At 34.2% G+C, this 24,645-nt stretch overlaps 1 protein-coding gene across 1 annotated transcript in view; it reads right to left on the reverse strand.

Moving 5' to 3' along the window:
- COL3A1 (collagen type III alpha 1 chain) overlaps positions 1-24,399 on the reverse strand; it is a 64,766-nt gene extending 40,367 nt beyond the window's left edge. Inside the window, exons 1-4 of the mRNA XM_027865828.1 lie at positions 24,182-24,399; positions 3,354-3,556; positions 1,847-1,897; positions 1,003-1,116 (exon numbers count right to left, since the gene is read on the reverse strand). Coding sequence (XP_027721629.1) covers positions 1,003-1,116; positions 1,847-1,897; positions 3,354-3,556; positions 24,182-24,266 — 453 coding nt within the window. The 5' untranslated portion in view covers positions 24,267-24,399. The remainder of the gene's footprint in view (positions 1-1,002; positions 1,117-1,846; positions 1,898-3,353; positions 3,557-24,181) is intronic.
- Between the last annotated feature and the right edge of the window lie 246 nt (positions 24,400-24,645).

Below are 24,645 nucleotides of genomic sequence, written 5' to 3' on the forward strand. Positions count from 1 at the left end.
TATAGATATAGATATAGATATAGATATAGATATAGATATAGATATAGATATAGATATAGATATATTAGTTAGGGGCAGAAGCCATGCTTGGTGTCAAGAAAATATACCTGAATGGTTATGTCTATACTTGCTCTTGACCTACACATATAAATTCCACTAAAAACATTTCTAGAAAATAGACAAAACTTTGGCTTCTTTTAGGTTTATTACATTTTTGGCCCTGGATAAAGGGAGGATTAGTAAGATGTCTTTTATTTCATAAACTAGAACACTGGAGGGTTGTTGTTTTGCACGAAATATGAAATACAGTCAAGAATTTAATGTTAGATAGATGGTATTAAAATGAGAAAGAGAGTTTGTGGACTGCTATCCAAGTCACCATCATCAATATCTCTTCTGAAAGTGTAGTAATAGTCATTATCTAGAAAGAAACGGCCCTTTTTAACTGAAAATAATAGGAAAGTAATAGGAAGCAGGTTTAGGCACTGGCCAGGCCTATTCATGGGGTGCTAGATAAGGAACTGAGCTTCACTTGGTCCCCAAATCCCTGGGATTATACAGGTAATGGGCACAATTCTCCCCCTTTTTGTTTTTTTGGTTAAATGTCTGTTAAAAAAGGGTTGGAGAGTGGGTGTATGAAGATTCTAAAAGTAAATTTGGTTGCAGCAGTATTGTAAGGAAAAGCTAAAGCAGTTAGATAATGAAGGGGCACAATATTGACATTTTTTCAGTTGATTAGTAAGAGGATGGTGAGCAGATGTTCTTTATCTCCACTGAGGATAGCACAAGAAGGATGAAACTGTAGTATGAGATATTTGTTTTTATTAGACATGGGGGAAGATGAGACAATTAAAATGGCAGAAGAGATACAGGCATCTGCAAGAGATCTCATGAAATCTTTAAGTCAATTTTCAGCTCTTACGGATGGTTAGAGAATGATCTTGATTAAATGAAGGATTAACTAGATTAAAGGAATATTCAGGTCTTTCTTAAACATTTTACCTGGTTAATTGGTGGACATGATTCACAGATTCCAGGGGGGCCAGGAGAACCAGGGGTACCTGGTTGTCCAGGGATCCCAGGATCACCATTTCTCCCAGGAATACCAGGTGGGCCCTAGAAAAGAAAAAAGAAATAATTAAAATGGGGATGCATTCAATAATGTAATAGCAAAGTCCTAATGATTTGAAATAAATAATGTGTTAGGGGGTTTAATTCAAGGTCTTGCATGAGAAAAACAACCTCTTGGGAATAAATGACATTTTATCTATTGGAAAAATTGTCCCTTGGTGGGTAATGGCACTAAACATTATGCAAACTTGTGGTTAGTTTAATATTGTTCCAGATCAGATGTACTTTTGGGGTGTATCATAGGCCCCTTTGGCAATCTGCTGAAACTTCTCAGAGTAATATTTTTAAATGGAAAAATCAAATACAAAAGCTTACACAATTATCCAATTAAATTTAAATACAGTTTTCAAAATATTTTTAAAATTCACAGACCCTGTGAAAACTATCCACAAGTTCCCAAAGAGTCTATGAATTCTGGATTAAAAACTCTAAATGCTTATGGCTAGTGGCCAGTTTGTGAGCTTTTAATTCTAATTTTCAAAGTGACACATGAGGCATGGAAATTATGTGAGGTTTGAGGGATATCAAAATTGAAATGTAAATTTAAAGATATTATTGTAGCAATTTTATCACAGTATCTAGCATCCAAACAGGAGGCAATGAAAGAATGTATGAATGAGGAAATTATCACAACTACAAAAGGGCATGGTAAAGAGAGACATATTGGAAACCTCTCATCAGATTCATTTTCTTTCACTGAAGATCTTTTACTTACAGGATCTCCCTTTGGGCCTGAAGGTATATGACCATTAGGAGGACGGGGAGTCTAGGCAGAAAGAGAGAAACAAGATAAGAAAGACATAGATGCCATTTTCTTGTGAAACATAGAAATAATGCATAAGAAATGCACCAACAAAACAAATACTACTGAAAATTGAGTTTAATTCCTGTTGTTGGAAATGTTGCTCTGTTTCACAGGTTCTTACAGAGGTCAATGAGATTTGATAGATTTTTTCATCTCATCTCAATCTCTATGAAAGAAAAGTATTTTCCTTCATAGTTTCTTGAAGATAAAAAATTCCTTTCCTTTCTAAATATCACAGAACTCTAAAAAAATTGATGAGTGATTTTTTTATGATCAATGGATTAAAATTAGTTTATCTGAGCTAGTGGCTATTACAAAAACTTACCTCCCTTCACTTTACTGTGGCTAACTTTTAAACTACTCAGAAGCAGAGCTTAGATTACTTAGAGCTCTAATGTTTACCTATTTAGAAAAAAAAGTGCTCAATAGAATTAATTTTGAAATGTATCCTATATATAATGGACAGACTACCTCCCTTGAAATCATTTAGGGGGTCAAGTTTCCACTTGAGGAGGTACCTATGTGGATGAAGTCACAGACCTGGATTGTTGATGGTAATAATGGTGATGGTGGTCATCAATATAAAATAATAGACTTCAAAGCACATGTGAAATATAAAAAGAAGGGAACAGTATTTTACTAAAGGTTATTTTGGATCAACTCAATTGCTTTGGGTCATTTTGAGATTGGACTAGAGATAAGAGTAGATCCATTTTTCCATCTTTAATTTTTAATTTGAATGCAAACTAAGTAAAATTCTATTTCTTTTCAATGTTATTTTATTCTTTTTTTTCTCTAACTGGTATTTTTTGTCTGATATTTAATAAATGTCTTTCATAGCCTTATCTTTATATCAGCTGATAGTTTATTCCCCTTTGTTTTGTTTATTTCACTGGGATTACAAGAAACTATATATCAACAGTTTATTAATTTATGAATGTAGAGTCCTGTAGAAGATTCTAGAACTGAATTCATTATGAAATAAATGCTATTGAGTAAAAAGAATGCTTATTGATAAATATGGCATCATATTTTTAAAGCAGGTATTGTAGAAAGTCAGGAAGATCTGAGTTCAAATCTAGCCTCAGAAACTTCCTAGCTATGTGACCCTGGGCAAGTCATTTAATCCTCTGTCACTGGAGAAGGAAATGGCAAATCACTCCAGTATCTTTGCCAAGAAAACCACATGGACAGAGATCCAGGGAGTCATGAAACATTGGACATGACTGAAATGACTGAACAATAATCTTAGAAAGAGACATTGACTAGGTCCCAATTACATTTAACTTAATTATGAAGAAAGATACATTTTGAAATGAAATTTCTATTTAAAAGGATAGCCTGGTGGTGGACTGCATGTCTACTATCAATGGTCCAGCTTTGAAGAGTGATCCATTTTTCTGCCATAGCAACTCACAGATGATGGAGGCTGTGGACAAACTGGACAGCATTCTCCAAATGGAATCTCTGGGCTGGGACAGTCCAACTCCTGTTCATCACATATTATGTCATCGCAGAGAACAGATCCTGAGTCACACACACATATTTGGCATGGTTCTGGCTTCCAAACATCTCTATCTGCGTACGACTGGCCAAGATGGGTACATCCTGCATCAATAGCTGGAAAAGAAATGAGATACAACCTTTATAGCTTTCTGCTTCATTCAAATATGACATTTTCTGGGCTCCTATGAATGTATTTGATAGCTTACCAAGATAAATTTATTTCTAATCACCAAATTTGCCCAAAGGACAAGTTTGCTTATATCTATATATGTTTATAAATTGGAACAGAGAAAAAAAAGTATCCAGAAATTTCATACAAAGAACAAAAAACTGTGGATGGTCTTCTTAACATATGTTTCACTGTATTACATTTGAATTGTATGTTCTTTTGAAGGAAGAAACTGATTTTTTCATTCAGCCCATACCATTCAAATACATTTTCCATATGCAGTGGAAATTCTAAAGTGCCCCCTCCTACCACACCTCTAATACTTCAACAAACATAGAAAATACAACTCTAAATGCAACATTCTGAATGTAGCGCCATCTCATGGAAAACATTACTATAATAAAAAATAAAGAAGTGCTTTTAACACAAAACCTTCCATAGTCAAAGGATATTTATATGATACCACTGGGGATGGAGGAAATTAAATTAGTTAAATTGTGATTCAAACTTTGAAAATGATCAGTTTTCACCCTTACTCCTTATAATACAAAGAGTTGTTAAGAAAACTGTCATATTCTAGACATCTAATGCTTATAAGAAATCAACAAACTAATGAAATCATACTTTAATGGAAAGTTACACAATTTAAGTATTTTATAACTTCAGTAATTATTTTTCCAACATTTCTTACTTCCTCATGAAAATTTTATTTAAAACTTTGGAAATGCCCTCATTTTACCTTTTTTTTGGCTTTTAATGTAAACACACATTAAAACATTCCTTAACTTCTTGTTCTTCCTTCTAGAAAAGCAGTGAAATTCAATTTCATAATTCTTTGCAATTCTGTGATATGGTGTCCTTCATACTCAAGGATGATGCGACCTATGCATCTTTTAAAATATTGTTCCAGTAATGGTGAATAATTTGCACTGCTCAATCTATCTTCTCTTTTTTAGGCCACTTGGCTAAGTTAGGTCAGGACTAGGGATACAATCCAACTCCCAAAGAGTTGGGAACAAAAAAATCTTAAGTGGCATCATCTGAGCTAATTGAGCTAATTAGTCCTAGTCTACAATGTTCTCTGAAAAAGAATCTCTAAATATTGGCAGGTTCTTCCAAGTATTTTATTTCTTATCAAAATATTCTTATATCATATAGTAGGGTTTTGTTTTTATATTACCTTTACTTCCAAATGTATCCCTTCCCTCTCCAATAAACAGAAAGCAGTCCTTATAATTAAAATCATAGGAGGGGAAAAAAGTCAAGCTAATCAAAAGTTCTGTTGAGTCTGATAGCATATGCAATTATACAGCTCTAGTCTCTCCCTACTGCAAAAAAGAGGAGATGTGTTTTGTCATTCTCTGGGATGAAAAATGGTTCGTTAAAATATGTAGCGTGTAAGAACTTTTTCTTGTTATTTCCAATTACGTTGTTGTAATCATTAGTTATGGTGTTTTGTTCATTCTCTTCATTTTGCATCAATTCATATAAATCTTCCTATTTTCTCAATTCTTCATATTCTCATTTCTCACAGAGGAGTACTATTTTATTACATTCATGTGTCACATTTTCTTCAGCCATTGCTCAGTTGATGTGTTTCTATGGAGTAGGTTTTAAAAATATTTAAAATACAATGTAAACTCTTTATAAAATTGAAAGAAAAAGGCAGTTTGGACCTATTAAAAACAAACAAACAAATACCAGGTGTCAACATTTTGTGTCAACCACTTATTGCTCAACTTTAATTTCAAATATTAAACATGTGCTCTATAATATTTTAAATATTTTAAAAGCTCGCTAATTTCTTTCAGAAATATAACTTTATGTGCATATGTAAACAAATACACTTTACATATAAATACATACATCATATACATACATATATATATACACACACATGCTTAGCACAATATCTAGCATATACTAAGTACTTAATAAATGCTAATGACTGACCATCCCCAAACCTAAATGTAAATTTCTCTACCACTGTAGACCAACTTCATTTTGAAATAATTGCAATAATATATTCAAATCTTACCACAATGCCCAGAAGCCCTGCAATGCTGTTATTTGACTATCCACATAGAGCATTGTTTCTCTGGAAATAATAATCTTTGTTACATTTTTTTTATCTAATGATATGTTTTAGAGTAATCAGTTAATGAAACTAAGTGAAGTAAGCAGTAAAAACCTAAAACCTGGCATGATGGTCTAGGGGAAAGCACACTGGATGTAAATTCAGGTACCTATATTTCCATCTTATTTTCGTCATTCACTTGGCCAAGTCATTCAACATCTTGGGCCTGAATTTTCCCTTGCAAAATGAGAATTAGTTTAAAAAAATCTATGAGATTCCTTCTAATCATGGTTTTCTACTATTCTAATAGTATTCTAATAGTATTCTAATAGCCTCCCCGCTAAAAAGAAAACAAAGCAAAACAAAAAAATTCCATTCTTGGAACCTACGATTGTTCCATTAAAAAATGCAAACATAAAGCCATCTTTTTTTTGAGTTTCTGCTCCTCTTTCCCATTTTTCTCCCATGTCTGAACCCAATTAACCATACCCAGTCCATTGTCTTTCACTGGCTTCATTCTGAACATCAAATAAGGTAACTCAGGGCCTTCCAGACCCTCAATGGGGGCAAAGACAAAAACTTCACCAAAAGTGGCATCCTTCAAAAGAGAATTTTCAGACTATCAGCAACCAGAGTCCTATGTGAAATGAGGATGAGAGACCTGTATTGCCTCTGATTCTCTTGGCACTATCTGTTTTCATTCTGAAAACCACTTATAAGGAAAGATTCTCAATGCAGAAATCCAATTGACAATTTGATATGCGTCAGAAATGCATTTCTCCTTCAAACTAAATATCAAACTTTCTGATGCTTCTAGCATTTCTGGGTTCAAAATGGAAATATGAAGAAATAGCTAAAATTGATTTAAAGATGCAGAAAGAAAAAAAACTTGTAAAATGTTGACATGAAAGTATACACAAACACATTTATTGGGAATGTTGTATATTTTTGTAACTTAACCAATATCTTTTCTCTTTTTGACAACTTTGAAGTTTTTTTAGGTATTAAGATGTAAAAATCAAGTTGATAAAATGTTAGGACAGGGAAGGGCCTTAGACATTATTTAGTCTAAATCCATCATTTTTCACATGAAGAAATGGGGCAAATAAGTGACTTGCCTAATGTCATACAAGCAATAAGTAGCAGAGTTGGGATATGAATCCAGGATCATTGATTTTAATACATTGCTTTTTCCACACTGTGGAAATGAGAAATTATTTTTTACAATTCTAAACATTTTATATATAGCAGAGAAATTTATATTTATATTAAATCAAAGTACAAACTTGAAGGAAGATAGCATTTGGAGAAAAAAGTTGTCACTAAGAGTTGTTTGAATAATGCATTATAATGGAAAATATATTGAATTTGGAAACAGGAAACCTGAATTCTAGTTCTTATCAAAATTGTCTTTGTAACCTTGGAAACTCATTTCCCCTATGTGGGTCTTGGTTTCCTCATTTGGAAAATGATGTTGCCAGACCAGATTATCTCTAAGGTATCTAAGCTAACATCATGTTTCTATGACATAACTTCTCTGTCTTCTAAGCCAGTGGTCATATTACAATGATATTTTGGCTTCAAGCACTTTGTATTACACATATATTTCACAAGCGGAGGCTAACTTGACTATTTATCTTGGCTTGAGATTTGCATAAGTTGTCTTCTTCTTTAGCCAGAAGAGTTGTCTTAACCTTCCAGCTGAATTTTCCTTTTCCCTTTCCCATGTCCTTATGTAATCACTTCTTGCTGTCCCAACTGACCCATTTACTTTGCCCTCTTACTTAAGTAATCTAAGCCATCTATGTTTTCTAGTGCTGGATCCTAGTTATTTTCCCCCATTTTTTAGTTATAATTTTCAAAACGCTCATATGATCAAATTCTGAGCTGTATGTCAGGTATTCTAATGGTGAATAGAGTTTCTTAACCTGATTCGTCAGTATTTTTCCTACGCTTTTTCTAATGATTTTAATCATCACCTTATATCTGAATTTTAACATATCCAAATAGATATTTATCTAAATAAGAGAATCACATGTACTTAGACTAAATTTTCTGAGAGAACAGAAACATCTTTAACTCTGTACATTGCCTTAAGGATGTTTACAATCTAAGACAAAAGACATTGATGATAATATATAAAGAAAATAGGTACATGTTCATAAGTATTGAAAAAATACATAAATTAATAATACATATCCCGTGTCATCATCTATAGGAAATGAAACCTATAGATTGGTATCCAGTGAAAACAACTATTTTTCATCCAGTTAGGCTGGAAGTTTCATGGAATGGGGGGATTTCAGGATCTGTTTGAATGATGCAAGAGAAGAAGTTTGGAAAACGAGAAGAAGGAAGACATTATAGATACACAGTACAGCCTTTATAACTTGGGAAGAATAAGCTTAGGAATGGCTAGATGGATAAAAAGAGATTGGGTAAACTCAAGCAGATTGTAAGGCTCTGGAGGTTAGAATCTTTATCTTGAATGAATGAATGAATGAATGAATGAATGAATGAATGAATGAATGAATGAAGCTGCCTAACCAATAAGAAGTAAGCCAAAGAACTGGGAAAACAAACAAAAGCCACCACAACAAATATAAGCAAGACAGTCGAGAAAGGTGAAAAACCCAAAAGTAAAGCATGGGCATTTTTCCCCTATCAGATGATGTCAAAGCTATTCTAAGTTCTTAAAGAAGGATAATGATATGGCCCAAACAAAGGGTGATAAGCCTATCTTAGGTAACAATATTGATAGAGAGTTTTAATGTAGAGAAACCCATTAAAGTGAGAGAATTCTGGTAGAGCATAAGCTCCCTGAAGGCAGGAACTCTGTGTGTGTGTGTGTGTGTGTGTGTGTGTGTGTGTGTGTTTGGTAATCCTACCTCCTAGCACAGTTCCTTGCATTGAGTGGACACTCTTGATAATGTTTATTGATTTGAGAACACAGGTCCATATAGTTAGTAGAAAGATATTTTTGATCCCATAATAATCAAAACAAAAATATTTTGTGCAATCATTCTTGCCATGTCTCCTAAAAGTATAGCACGTCATTTCCCCCTAACTTTATGCCCAGTTCCCTATTATTATAGACAGTACAAGTGTTTTATCTGCTTCTCACCAAATATTATATACTAAAGCATTTCTTGACCATTAAGATTTTCATACGTAGTCATTAGTTATGTCTTCCTGTATTAGATATTTCTTCCTGTATGCTATAGATTGGATCTATTGCAATTTTTCTCTCATCTCTACTGCCATGTGGAATAGTAACCTTGTTCTGTGATACCTTTCTCTTTTTTCTTGTTGACCTTGGGGGAAAAAAAGTTTTCTACTGTTTTCTATCCCAAATAACTCAATTTACTATTGATAGACCACTTTCTCTACTCAGTACTTCAAATATTTCACTCTACCTCTGACAATCTCTTGGCTTCTTCTTGATCATCTCTGGATCAAATATTATTTTGTGAGAATGAGACTCCTTTCAGTTTCATTAAAAGTTTAATGCGTTGGAGTTTACTGAAAATACTACAGATGATGTAGAAGGTTGAAGCATTTCTTTGCTGTGTTATTTAAAATATCCTTGATTTCTTACCTTCTGAAAAAAGCTTCCCCTCTAATTAAAGTCTGTTCTAGGTCTAGATTATTTCTATAATGAGTAAATTCTTAAGACACTTAAAGATGATCTCATACCTCTTTTTTTTTTTCCTTTTTGGATTTAAGTGTTAAACCTCAAAAGCAGTTCCTGAGAAGTGCCTGATACAGAGTAAGAACTTAATAAATGCTTGTTGATTGATCAACCCTATTTCATTTTAGGACAAACTCAGGCCTTCTACACCTTCTTCATCTTCAGTGAGGGCTTTTTTCCCTTAGTTCTTGTTATACAGACCCCAGTTTAGATTTAACATCCTGTACTGAGGAAAAAAAAAAGACAGTTTTGGCTAGTGTTTTCACTTTAATATCTCTAAGGATGCCTATCAGTCAGCCAGGCAATTGGCACACATCAGTTCATTTACCAATGAAAAGCCCAGGATTGCAGAACCCTATGTTTCACAAGTGAAAATGTTTTTCACCAGCCTAGTCTGCTATCCTCTACTTGGACAGTAGGTGGGGGTATTAAACAACAAGATGCGTTTGTATCCAACTCTGTTCTGGGCTTTATAATCTTAGTTTGAGGAAGGAAAGGGAAAATTGTACTGTTCTTGGCAGCATGAATATGCTCACTAGGTTTTCCTGGGAAAACTTCAACTGAGTTAATTTAGTGTTGCATACCTATCCCTGCTCTGAGTTCAGAAGTGTGCCAGTAGTTCAACATGCAATATAACTGATCATGCATTACACATACGGCTTTAGAGAAAGCTCCACATTACTCTAGTAAGTTGATCTCTTTTCAACCATTGGCAAATTGTAGGTAAAAATAACAAGATGGGGGAAAAAGCTGACTCGTTTTCATATACTTGTGGCTTGAAGTGATGGAATATTTTCTGCAACCAAGGCTTTGTTCTTGGTATCCTTATAATACATATTATTACTACCAAGCTATCCTTAAATATCAAGAATGAATAGTCTTAGTATTTGCCAGGGTGCAAGCTGTACCCAATTCTTAAAGCACTAGTTATGGACTGTGGTAATATACAATTTTAGTTCTTTCATGATTACCGAGATGGCTTGCCAGTAATTGTGAAAATACATAATAAATTTCTGAACATCTGCAAATGATTTTGTAAACTCCAAGGGGTGTTCTGTTCAGTGCTTTTGTATATTTTGTGAAACACTGAGATTCTTTCTATTTCCTTAGTGCTCAGAGCTTTGAGATGTCTGCTGAAGGAAAATAACCTGAAAATAGCACAGGACTTACCTAATTGCATAGTGTGCAACTTATGGCACATTTGAAATTGTCTTATGGGCTAACCCTTCTAGACTCTACCCCTAGCAATGGACCTTCATACATCTATTCAGATCTCCTGTCCTCTAATGGAGTGACGGTGAAACTATGATCAGTGTTTGAAGGATACTATGTGAAAATCCCACAATTTTCCTTTGTACTTACCATTTCTGTAACCATCTTAACATGAGATGTTTATGAGGCATGGAGAATAAAACCTATGACTCCTTGCTTAAAAATATGAAGCTGAGGAAGGGGTCTAAAAGCCAACTTTCATGTTTTCTAAGTCCAATCATTAATAGACAAGATTATTTTTAACATAGGATATTTCAACACAGGTCACAGAATCACAGATATGAGGAAGAGTTGAAAGGAAGGTTAAGAAGTATAACCAGTAACTGAACAAAGTTTTTCTGAAAAAGGAACAATGATTTAACAGAACTCTATAGGAAGGCTGAATTGAAATGAATAGTGTTAGTTATTTTTTTTTTTAAATCTTTATTCTTCTTATATGCCTCATTCATATCTATACTCCAATGCATCACAGTAATGTAAAATTGTTCCTGGCTTCTCAATGGCTATGATAGCAAAATGTAAATTCTGGCTAGGGTTACCAGGTTGAAAAAACTTGGAGCATGGTGCAAGTGACAATATGTCTGCCATCCAAGATCACTATTAGGCTGTCTACTATGTAACAAATTTGTTGAAATTATTTGGCCATGGTGACATGTGTATTATCTAAATATGTATGTGCATATGTATATATAAATATGTGTGTTAAGATATACAAACACATATGCATGTTATAAATACATAGAAATGCATATGTTATATGCACATAGAGAAAAGAGTGGTAGAATTTAGACTCTGCACACAAAACAGAATGAAATTTAGTTAGTTCATTTAAAATTTCAATACCTTTTCCTTGAAAAGTGAAAAAAATGTGGGAACCCATTTTCAAGTACCACTATCAAGTTGTGGTCCTTCTGGTTCTTCACTGCTCATGAATTGCTTCAGATGCCCATTTGCCCACCACCCGTTGGTGTAATTACATTGATGCCATGATAAGGAAATGCAATGGTCTGGGGCAAGACAGGGCACCAGATGTTTGGCCACTAGGAGTGGATAGTCCTCAGCAACAGAATTCTCAGCCATGAGGCTTTCAAGTTGGCCGGTTTGTGAGAGGTCAGCTTTTTAAGAGTGCCAAGAGGAGAGGAAATGCCTAATGTGAGAGGGAGGAATGGTGGACATAAGTCTTTGGAAGCATTTTGTCTTGGGCCATACTTTTCAAAGCAAAGCATTTGGGTCTCTATTTTATAGGTCAGAGGGAAAAATATGGTTTTTTTGGAGTCCAGGAATGCTCTAGACAGTGGCCTCAGTTTCCTTCTTTATATGATGTGTATAGATTCATTCTTAATGCATAAGAATATACTTCTTTGAACTTAGGAATTCAACAGTTCTTTCTTTTTCCTTCTTAACATTTCTTAGCTGCATTTATTGTTAGTAAAATGAAACAGGATTGATTTATTAACATTTTAAACAGTCAAGAAAGAGTCTGTTTATTTTAGAGAAAAACTATTCTAATTCCTTCTCTATGTTTTGAAACAGATATATGAGAACATTGGAAAGAAATACTGTCTCAGCTTTTAAAGGAGCATTCCTTTGAACTTAGTGAACAAGAAAGCCAAGTGCCAAATGGCCTACCTCAGAGCAAATGGTGACTATGTTTATTAAAAAAAGAAAAGAAAGAAAGAAGAGAAAAGAAACCTTCCTCCCCTCCTCGAGTAATGGAAACAAATTGAACATTTCAGTGAGCTCATTAGTTCTATAAGCCAGAATCTCAAATGGTCTGAGCTTGTAATAATTAGATATTATCTGAAACCATGAACTATTAAAGTATCATCCTTTATATAACATGAGAAAGAAGAATGATAGTGTTCAAATGTATCTTTGAAAAGGGATTCATTAAGAAATACAGAAAGTTCAATCTGTACTCATATGTAATAAAAAAAAAATAGGGCGCTAGGGTCCAAATTGATGAAAGCTCTGGTGTAATTCCCAAGAAATTTCATAATATGGAAGAGTAATTCATTTGGAATGTAGAATCCTATAAAGTTGCCTTGAGGCACAAATAAATTAAGTGACTTATGACTTGCTCACATGGTCACATAGCTAATATGTGTCAGAGGCTAAACTTGAGCTCTGATTTTTCTGACTCTAAGACCATATTTCCATCTGCTACTCCAATTCCTTCTCACTATAAACAGTTTTACAATGTAAACAAAACATTCTTTATATGGTTCTTAACCTTTTGAGTGTATCATGGACCCTTTGGCAGTCTGGTGAAGCCTATGGTTGCATTCTAAGAATTAGATATATATATATATATATATATATATGTATACACACACACACACACACACACACATATATACATATGTGTGTGTGTGCATGTATATATGTATGCATGTATAGCTTTTTGGTGAGGCAAACAGGATTAAGCGACTTTCCCAGAGTTACAAACAGCTAGTAAGTGTCAAGCGTCTGAGGTCAGATTCGAACTCAAGTCCTTCTGACTCCAAGGCCCAAGCTCTAACCACTGTGCCACCTAGCAGCCCCAGAAAAAAATATTTTTTAAATGCATGAAATAAAATACATAAAATACATCAAGGAAAATAATTGGTAATTAAAAAAAATGAGCAAGAAAAGAAAGAAAGAAAAAGAAAAAATGAAGAAAAGAAGGAAAAAAGAGAGGGAGGGAAGAAATGGGGAAAGATGGATGAGACAGACAGGGTGAGAAGGAGAGAAAGAAAAGATAGGCAAGAAAGAAAAAAGAGAGGGATAAATGAAAAGAAATTTGAGGAGAGAAAAGAAAGGATGAAAATTGGATTAAATACCCTTATATTATACATAGTTAAATAAGAATGCACTACAGTGATGGAATGGATTAGGTATAGAGTTTTGCATCATACTTGTAAACAGATTTGAAAACAATGAGCTCCTTGAATCTAAAAAAAATCTATTTGCTATAGAAAATTTAGAGTTGGCAATGTTGCCTATTTCAAATAGGGATATTTTTCCAATGATCAGAGCTATAACTAAGGCGAGGTGGACAGTGTTCTGCTCTAGGGTATAGAATTATAGAGGTCACCAACTTAATTTCAATAGGTAGAAACAACTGCATTTAGTACATAGAAAGAAAAATTAGCTCAGGAAGCTGTATCCCAAGAGAACTTCTCTGCTTGGCACTTCATTGTTTTCTTCCTCAACAGACAGGCCACTCCAGGAACTGGCTAGCAAGGCCCTGTGCTCTAGGTATCTCTGTTTTTCTTCCTCATATCCTGGCATCCACCTCCCACCCTCACCCCTACCCCACACCAACAAGAGTTTTATGTCTTGAGTCTAAGATCTTTTCTGGACTTCTCCCATCCACCTCAGCTGAATTAGTCTTTGCCCTAAAAATTTTCCCCTACCAGAATCTCTGTTCCATGTCACATTCCCCAAGGGCTTTGTAAGATAACAAAGTGTGATAATGAGTTTAATCAGACAAACTAGTTCCTGCTAGTGTATTAACTGGATAAATGTTATTCTTCTTAGGTAATGTATTATTTTAGCCCACTTAAAATACAAATACCTGAAAAAAAACCTACAACAAAAGTTTTGTTGCTCTTAGAGTCTGACTTTTTGTAACCCCACTTGGGATTTTCTTGGCAAAGAGACTAGAGTTGGTTTGCCATTTCCTTCTCCAGCTCATTTTACAGATGAGGAAACTGAGGCAAGCAGGGTTAAGTGACTTGCCCAGGGTCACACAGTTACTAAATGTCTGAGGTCAAATTTGAATTCAGGAAGATGAATCTTCCTCACTACAGGCCAGATACTCTATTTACTTAGCTACCTCATAACAGAAGTAGTGTTGTTAATATGGGTCTTTTAGTCTCTGTGGCAGACGAGTGAGGGGAACAGTTTTGGTCAGGTCAGTTTTAGATACTCCTCAAATCACACCAAATAAGTGGTTGCCTGCTTCCTGTATGCGCGGAACTAGCCCTGTCCCAAGAGATCCAGTAAGAAGTGTTTGTGGTCAGAAGAGGATCAGTTAAGTACTAGAGAGTGGGAGTTATGAAGTCAACTGGCTTGGCTGTAGTGGAGAGGCAATGGCAGGAGATTGTGAGAGATGAAAGACAGCAAAGGTGTTCTAATGGAATGTTGTCATGGACTCTACTGAAATGAAGCATGGCATTCAGTCAACCACAAGTGTAGGGATGTTTCTTCAGGTATGGCAGATAGAAAAACAGAGCAATGAAATCATAACCATACTGAGTTGCTCATTTTGGATTTTGAGATTCCTAGAATAACACAAATTTGAAGATTGGGGCTAAAGTAACATATAGCAAACCAAAATATTTGTTGACAAAATAATAACAAAAACATAAATAAACTCTGCCTCTACCAGTTTGAAAAGGTAGTAGTGTATTTTATTATTAACATTATTGTTATTTAACTAAGATTCATTTAATATGTTTCTATTTAAAATGACTTTCAAATTGCAATCTTTTGTGCCATTTGGTCTTACTGTTTCTCAGTAAAAAGAACAGGACTGAAATCAATTTATTTGTGGTTACACAAATGAGAAATTGGAATAAATTCTCTTATTTCTGAGGTCTGATTTTTTTTAATGAGCTCAGTTTGTTCCCAAATAGCCTGTTTTAGAACAATTTCAACATTTTCTCCTCCTTCTCCTCTTTCTCCTCTCTCTCTCTTCTTCTTTCCATATAGTCTATTTTTCAAATTTTCAAATTATTTTCTTATAATAATTTATTCCTGTTTCAAAGAGCCCATACCAATGTGCCCAAGTCTAACAGTATGTGTAATACCAGTTTTTCTTCTTCTTACTTTTTCAAGTAAAAGCTATCAATGGAGTTTCATTTGCAAGAATGGCTTAAGGTTAGTACATAATAACATTGTATGAAAGAAAATAATCATAACTTATGCTCTCAGTTTCTCATAAACTTCATTTTTAAATTTTGTACTACTAAATTATATTGTCCTACAGGATAAATTAAATTGTAATTTTATCTTCATAGAACTCTTTCATCTTGAATAAATACATGACTCTGGCATGGAGGGAAATAAGGAAGCACTAACACTCTAATTTGAATATAAATGCCCAAAGGCACCAGATAATACATGAAATTTGTATGTTAAGCTTAGTTTTTTTCTCTTTTCATTTATTAATTAATTCACTGCCCATTCACAAAATTCATGTTTAAAGCAATTTTCTTAATGCTATCAAACAGGAAATACATATCTTTTAGTGCTATACTATTAGTTGGAAGCCCTAAAAATTATCAGAGGAAATATTTTATGGTAGTAAAATAAAGCTTTGGTTTTCAAATTCAGTAAAACTCAATTCAACAAACAGTTATTTAGTGCTTACTATGGGTACTGTACTAGGTACTGGGGACAAAAAAAGACAGCCTCTGCCCTTGAGGCACATATGTTCTACTATACAGAGAAGGTGTCATGTCACAAACAACAAATGTTTGTTGTATGGATGAATGCTTAAATGTTATCATTTAGATTTTTAAAAAGGAATCTTTAATTTTAATATTTGTGATGGACATGTATACATAGTGCTTTGCACATAGTGGGCATTTAACAAATGATTGTTGGATTGAATTGAATTTTCCAATGTAGCTTTCCAAAATGATGCTAAATAACTACAGCATAGTGGCTAAGGTGACTTCAAAAAATTATCTGTAAAATTTTATTAACTGAACATTTCAATTTAAAATGCAATTACCTGAGCAAAATGGTACTCAGTGGATATTCCTTTTTCTCCTTCTTTCTTCCACATCTGTATTCTATATGCCTGTATTTTAAGGATTTCCTTGAAGTTAACTAATTTTTTTTAACTAGTAAAAGTATCTAGAGAAATTTGAATAGGCCTTTGCCATGATTAACAACCAGAAATAACATCTGATTTTTATGTCATTATTAATTCCAAAGTGATAGAGATGATAAAAAAAAATATTTTAAAAGTCTTACCACAGTTGGCAAACACATCCTTCAAATTCACCTACATCTGTTATCCATAAACTCACATTTCTCTACTACAAAGTTTCTAAGAATTTCAATTCGCTTTTTCAGTAATTTCTTCTTCTAGTGTTGGTAAGTTTTGCCATGAAGAGGGCTGTAGAGTCCTAATAAGATTCAAATCCAAAGCTACAGACACCCTTCCTGACTCCCCTATTATGGCTGCTAATCACAAAAGGGTAGAAACAGCAACATTCTGCAAAGGCAGATTTGGAAGAGATAATAGGGCAAAGCAACATATCTTCCCTTTCAAGCTCCAACATGAAAATCCACAGCTGGAGTTGAATTCCACTGTTTATTTTTTTCTGACCCTATGAAAGAGAGTAATGTTATCTAGATGGCCACCCTGATGACATCCAGACCACCAGCAGGATTATAATAGTGTCAGAGAGCTCCAGCATACACCATGTCATACTCTAAAATGAGGAATTCAAATTCAAACAGTGAAGTCTTTTGTTTCTAGTTAAACATTGTCTCAAAAGAATTGTCTGTAGAATAATTGCTAAACAATGTTAAATAGAGTGTCCCTTTCTAAAACATACTTATTTCCCTTAAAATGTAATTACCTGTTATGGATTTAAAAGCTAACATTTTCCTACTAAGGTCTGATTTTCCTGCATGAGTATTTAACCCAGAATGATTGCTCCTTATAGCTATGCCTGACTTAAGAAGTCTGTGTATTTCTGCCCAAAACAAAACTAAAGAAAATAAAAGGACTAAAAAGCTATGGATGATTTAGAGTGAAACAGTTATGAGTCAGAACTGGAGCTCATAGTGAACATCTCATTTCAATAGTTTCCAAGTTGGTATGCCTAGCAGCAAACATGATCCCTGGCATGTGGTAGATGCTTAATAAATTCTTGTTGATTTATTAATTGATGTTGGATATTTTGCTGCCATCCCTTTTGACTATTTGTACTCTACGCCTCCCCTTCATACATTCAATTAAGTTTATTTTTGAATAAGAGTTTAGCAAAAAAGAATACATGTGTGGATACAGATCTCTCCAGCAATACTGGGAAATGGAAGGGGCTTATTAGGTAATCTAAAAGGAATTCATTTCTGCTGTGCTTTCACTAAGTAGAGACAGAAATCCCAAAGGCGAATGCAACTCCTAAAACTATAGTTAACAAAAGACTTGTGCATGAATGGTTTTCTCGTGTTTTTCATTGTCATCTTGACATGAAACATGCAAGGTTTCTGACTTTGAAAACTCCAGATTTTTTTCCCCTACAGCCAAACCTTTTTTAAAGCATGAAAAACAATAAAAAGAAATGCAGTCTTCTCCCAAGGAACATTGTTTAACAAGAAACATTGCACTACAGAGCATTCCAATAGTCATTGTACAAATGGAAACTTGACAAACCTTAGTTAAATCTAGAACATTCAAGGATATTTTCCTTTTTGTTTTTTGCTTAAATCTTAAGCAATAAATTTTGTGCTTTAATCACTTCAGGATTTCCATGTCATTGGGTAGTATCAATTGAGAGAGATGACTAGACTAAGCTTTCAGCATGGCCCAGATCCAGATTAATGATCTGCTACAGTTGAGGCTTATGCCACTATTGCCTTTCTCTCTTCCACTAAGTCTACACCTAGAATATGCAATATATGGACTGTATAGAGCAAATTTGGGGTAGGTAATAGACTCACTTGTTACAAAAGACAAATTCTCTATCTTTGTAAATTAGAATCTTTTGGAGGTATATGAATGCTTCCTGGTTACTTGGGTAATGGTAATTAAAAAGGAGTTACAAAGGGTAAATCCTAGTGGTTTAAAGAAGTTATTGCACTAATTTATATTTTGCAATTTGCTGTAAATGGGGCCCAATGTTACAGGAATAAAAACTTTTTTATGGAAGCTAACAAAACTGGAATTTAGACATTTTTGATATTTAAGCCTATCACCCCAAAGAGGTGCAGAATAACAGTAAGCACAGCTTGAAAAAATGTCATGAAAAATGATATAAACTTGATCCAAGGAGGATATATGATGCTTCATGATCAAAGAGTAAATCAAAATAGGGAAAAGACAGGTAGCATGGAAAATCTCATGTGGCCTGATCAGGAAAAGATTGACAGCCTTGCTAACTCTCAATTCCGTGAGTTGTGGTATATGCCTATTCAGTCTGATTTGGTGGAATGATTTGCTGACCAACAGCAACAATAAATGAGACTCTGGGTTGTATTATAGTTTGTGTCATGTCCCTCTCCTAGACTGTAAAAGCTTCAAGAGATCAGAGATACTACCCTTTCTAAACTTTTTGTTTGGTTTAGAGCCTAGCATAGTCTTATACTTTTAATATTTTTTTGATTATTGAATTTAGCCAAAGATTATGGATTTTCCTGTGGATAAAAACAAACTTTGGTTTCTACATTTCTCTCTCTCTAGCCAAGTACAATATTGATGGCCGAGGTCATCATACTAGCCAAGAGTAAAATAATCCTTTATTATAATGATCAGAAAGATACAGAAATAAAAATTCATCTGAGCTATTTTTATATTAATGAAATAAAAAAAAGTAAATAATTGCCAGGATTCTGATTTCCATGCTTGATAAACTGAAAACACTAGATTAGGACTCAAGACATGAGCTCTAGTCCTGATTCTAGCACAAATGGCCAAAGTAGCCTTGGACAAGTCAATCCTTCCAACTCCTAGTTTCCTCATTCATTAAATGAGGTGTTGCAATAAACAGTTTTTAAGGGGCAGCTAGGTGGTGCAGTGGACAGAGCACCAGCCCTGAAGTCAGGAGGACCTGAGTTCAAATTTGGCCTCAAAACAAACATTTGACACTTACTAGCTGTGTGATCCTAAGCAAGTCACTTAACTCCAATTACCTAAAACAAAAACAAAACAGTTTCTAAGAGACCCCTCCCTTTTCTAAAGGTCTAGCTTAACCTAACACACATATGCATGTAACTAACATCATAGTCACAAAATTCAAGGAAACACCACCATATTAGATATGATTTTGTGCCTCATTATTCATTTAAAGAAATTAAGTTTTTTAAGATTATCATCTTGAACAGCAATCCTGACTCAAATCTATGTAATTCTCAATCTCTGCTAAGCAGTAATTTCCAGATTTTCTTAAAAATCAAAACAAGCTAGACCTATCCAGCCAAAACTAAAGGAAAGGTTGAACAATTATTCAGCAAATCTGAAACCGTTTAGAGAGCCAATTCAGAGTACTCAAGCAACAAGACATGAACTTTGCCTGAATCATCTGGATGGGCTATGTGGACTGTCTCAAATTTATGAGCCAGTCATTCAGATCTCTCCATTTCATTCAGCCCTGTATTAGCATACTTATTTTAATGCATTATGTATGCAAAATATATGGGTCAGTATTCCATTAGTTTTTTTTTAATTTTTAAATGTTATCTATTCTACCTAGTAAGTGATTAAAATGTAAGCATAATTATTATAAATAGAGCAATGAATATTGAATTGTACTCATAGAATTTTACCACCCACTTCAATTCTTTTCATAAAAATCCATAGGTGATGGATTGTGGGTCAAATCCTTAAGCAATGAAGGATGCAGTTTTCCCCTCCCAAAGCCACTAGCATGGTATATGGCTTTAAAAAATTCCTCTAGCTGCTAGTACCTCATTGAACCCCAGAATTACTACATATTTATATTGTGTGTGTGAATAATTCGTATATGTATGTATTACTTACATTGATAAAATATAAGTTACTGGAGGGCAGGGACTGTTTTCTTTTTTGTCTTTATGTCCCTATTACCTAATAGAGTGACTGGTGTGAAGCTTAACAAATGGTTGTCTAGGTATTAATTCTCAGTGGGACTAACAGTCCACTAATCCACAACTAAACAAGAGGACTACAAGAATGGTAATTGCAATTTAGCTCATTGGATTGCTGATAGCATAATGGATAGAGTAGGGGATTAGGGACAAGAAGACCTGAGTTTGAATCCTGCTCTGCCACTTACTAGCTGTGTGACCATAGTCAAATAACTGACACTCTTTCAGCCTCACTTTCCTCATCTGTAAAATGGGGATGATAATAGCACTTTCCTCAGAAGGCTATTGGGAGGGGCAAATGAAATAATATATACAAAAGTGCTTAGGAAACTCCAATGTACTAGATAAATGCTAGATACTATTGTTATTTTTATGGGGAAAAACTGAAAATCTGTCTAGTGATCAAGTAGGTATTGCTAAACTTATACCTACCATATTTATAGATGTTATTTTTTATTCTTACCAAGTTTAATCTTTTTTAGTCAAGCAAGTAGATGATAATCTCTTTCTGTATAATGAATTCAAATTGAAAAGTTGTTAGGACTGGACAAGCCTTTTTATGTGTATGTATATGAGTTGTGGAAGGTGAGGATGAGTGGGCATGGGGAGATTTCCTCTGAAGACCTCTGCACCAAAATAAGACCAAACAAAAGGATGTATGAGAACAGGTATCGTTCAATTAATTCACCTTCTCAAAAATTTATTAGTACCTTTGATATATAAAATACTGTGCTAGATACAAAGACAATAAAGGCTCCTAACATCAAGGAGCTTACATTTTACTGGAAACCATAAAAGTGAGATGCTACTAAGGTAGTTTTATATACTATAAAAATATCGATATATCTCGCTTTCTTTTGGAGCTACATTTCCCTTATTGCTATAATTATTTCAAAAGTATTGGCATGTTAAATGAATTTAAAATTGATCCAGATTTGTTGATTCTGAACTGATTATTCATAATTACTACACATGTTCTATTAAGCAATTGAGTTGTTTAATGAGAATAGTTAGAGAAATAGAAAATGGACATTAGTACCTTGAGCATTAGTATGCATTACACACATATACACACAAATTTAAATGGTGGAACTAGACATAGGTTTGTTTTAATATTAATATCAAGTAAGAAATAATATTAGAAATTTTTGGGGAAAGTTGTCATAATACCAGATATTATTTTGAATCAGTACACTATCCAGGTGAATTTCAAATTAAAGTTGGACTATTACTGTCATGTCACTGAAAGATGGCAAAACATTTTAAGGAGTTTATATGTTTTCGTTAGGAACATAATGAATATTTCCTATTCATAGCCTTTATGTTTTTCAAAGCCATTCTAAAATATTCATCATAGCCATATCACTTTCAAATTGGCCAAGGCTATATTACTACTAATTCACTTTACTTTGTCCTCTCCGAAGGAAACCCTTTGTCAACCACTAGATGGCACTTCATTCTATTAGAAATGGTGAGAGTTGAACTACAGGAAATTTAACAGACTTCATCACTCCGTTGTGGGGGAAAAAAAGTTCATAAATTAAATGTTGTTTTTACATTTAAAAAACATGAATTTGTGAGGATGAGGAACATATCTTTGTTCTCTAGAAAACTGTGCTGAACAGAGGAGAAAGGTTGAGCATTAGCCTGTATTTTGCTGAGTCTCTGGTTATGACAGCCAACCTAAGAAACACATAGCCCCAGGCTACATCTGCCTATTCTCAATGGGCTGTATATTCATTCCGAGCTTCCTGTCAACCTTGCCAAAGTTTGACTACTGGAAAAAAAATTGGGGGGAAAGCATTTGAAACTCTTCAGAAAGTAAGGTATACTCCTTTAGATCATACTGTTCATTATTCTTTTGACTTTCATGGAGTTGGGGTGCGTGTGTGTGTGTGTGTGTGTGTGTGTATGTGTGTGGGGGGTGTGTGTGTGTGTTTGTGTGTGTGTGTGTCAGTGTCTACGTGTGTGTTTGTTGGGAGAGGACCAGAAGACTCTTCCCTCCTTCCCAACCCCCTCCACTTACACTTAGTTGTATCAACAACACTAGTAATTGGGACTATTTGAAATCTTTTTTTCTTCTTTTGCACTGCCCTTCCCATGGAATATATACACTAGATATTTGGAGAGAAAGAAAATAGGTAGCTGGCATCAGTGGGAATGAAGGTATCAGAAAAGACTCATTATTCCCCATTAAAGCTAATTGGTGAAGACAAATAACCTAAAGACCAGTTAAAAGGACACAGGTAACCACAGCTTTTGCTCCACATTTTTAAGAGTTACTACTTTTTGCAGTATTATTTAAGGGATGAAATAATGAGATGAATAAAACGGTTTTTTTTGGTAACACTTTCAATGAAAAGGGAGTTTTGTTTGGAGGTTGTTAGGACTGCTTAGCAGCAGAGAAGAGGGATGAAGATAATGTATTGGAAGGAGGGTATAGGAATTCGGTTAGCCTGAAGAAGAATCCTACTAAGGGGTGTTGGGACTTTAGGGAGTCACTTATTAGCATATGGAGTTGTGAGGGGGGTGGGAAAGGGAGGGAAGTTTTTTTTTTCCTTCTCTAGCAATGGCCAGGAGATGACTTTCATTTATGTTGTGCCTGTGAGGGCAACATTGGTATTTGAAGGTTAATTAAAAAGTGATTCGTACATTACACTTGGGGCAGCTACAATGCAAAACAAAAAAAGCAAAAGATTTTATCATCACAATTTTAGGTAAATGCAATCATTTTACTGTTTTCTTTTCATTAATTTAGTATGTTAAGAATCAATTTCTGTATGGTGTTTCTGTTCCAATTTCTCATTTTTATCCAACATTCTCATGATTTTAAGAGAAGTGAAAGAAAAGCATTACATTCACAAAAAGGGGGAGACCTAAAGGTTATTGGGGAAAATCTCTAGAAGATGAAAATCAGGTTCATTCAACAACTCAGCAGTTCAACTAACCTGAAGATACAAGTTAGTATATTACCTGGTTTGCAGACTAGTCAACACATTCAAGATGAAACTGTAATCCTGAAAATAATCTACTTATTAATTCAAATGCAGTTATAATGTATACTATGATAGAAAAAAGCAAACATCTTACAATATACAGTTTTAAAAAAGATCTTAATAAACTTTGAAAATTCTTGAAATAGACTTAAAGCAAGAAGGATGAAAATACATTAAAGACTGCTAAAATCATTTACCTTTCTGCTGTGCATGAAAATAAGAACCTGGGGGAGGACAGACATTTCCTTATGCTGTTTTGCAAAAAAGGATATTCAACAATAATCATGAATTATAGTGTTTTCCTTAAGATGAAATAGTGCCCAAACAATGCCCAATGTACAGTTTCAAGAGGTAATCCAAAAAACAGCTGGAAACACAGAAATATTACAAGAAACCAATAACTTCCAGACTGCCTAGGGAAGCATTCCAAGATGTTAACAATCCAAGATTTTTTTTTAAATAGTGATTTTAAAAGTTTCCAGTGCCTTTAATGTGAAAACCAGTTAGTATAGGAGCATTTTCTTCTTAATAAAAAAATGAAAATACAGAACATTTTTAAGCACTCAAATAATATTATAAAACAGAATATAGAAAACACAATTATGGGTGATTAGATATTTTAAAGTCAGATGTTAACCAAGAAAATATAAACTTTGGAGTTCCTATTTTCTTCCCTTTAGAGTACCCACTTGTGAAGGGGAAAAAAAAACTCATAAAATTATTTGAAATGGGAATTACTTACCTTCTTGTGGTTGTTGTGCCAAAATAATTGAGGGGTGAAATACAGCAAAAATTACCAAAGTCAGTATTTGCACAAAGCTCATCATGTCTAAATATTAGACATGAGACTCTTTGTGCAAAAAAGAAGGGGGGAAAGAAAAATCAGTTCAAAGTAGCACCATCAATTGCTCCCTGCCCTTCAGCACCGGGCCCTTCATAAAACAGCCACTGAGATTCCTTTGCTTTGGCCTTAAATAGGAAAAACTTTGGCTTCCCTTACTTTCCAGCCCCTTTCTGAAATATGAGAGCAGCACCCATCCCCTTAACAGTAAAAGAAATGATTAATATTTCTCTTGCTCTCATAGACTAAAACAGCCTCCAAAACTAGATAAAAGGCACATCTGGAGCTGTTGGTATATAATGGAGTTATAACTGTTGGTATACAATGTGTTATGTTATATGACATATGTGTGTACACACACACAT

Source organism: Vombatus ursinus, unplaced genomic scaffold, assembly GCF_900497805.2.
Source record: "Vombatus ursinus unplaced genomic scaffold, bare-nosed wombat genome assembly UNPS02014779.1, whole genome shotgun sequence".
Lineage (NCBI taxonomy): Eukaryota > Metazoa > Chordata > Mammalia > Diprotodontia > Vombatidae > Vombatus > Vombatus ursinus.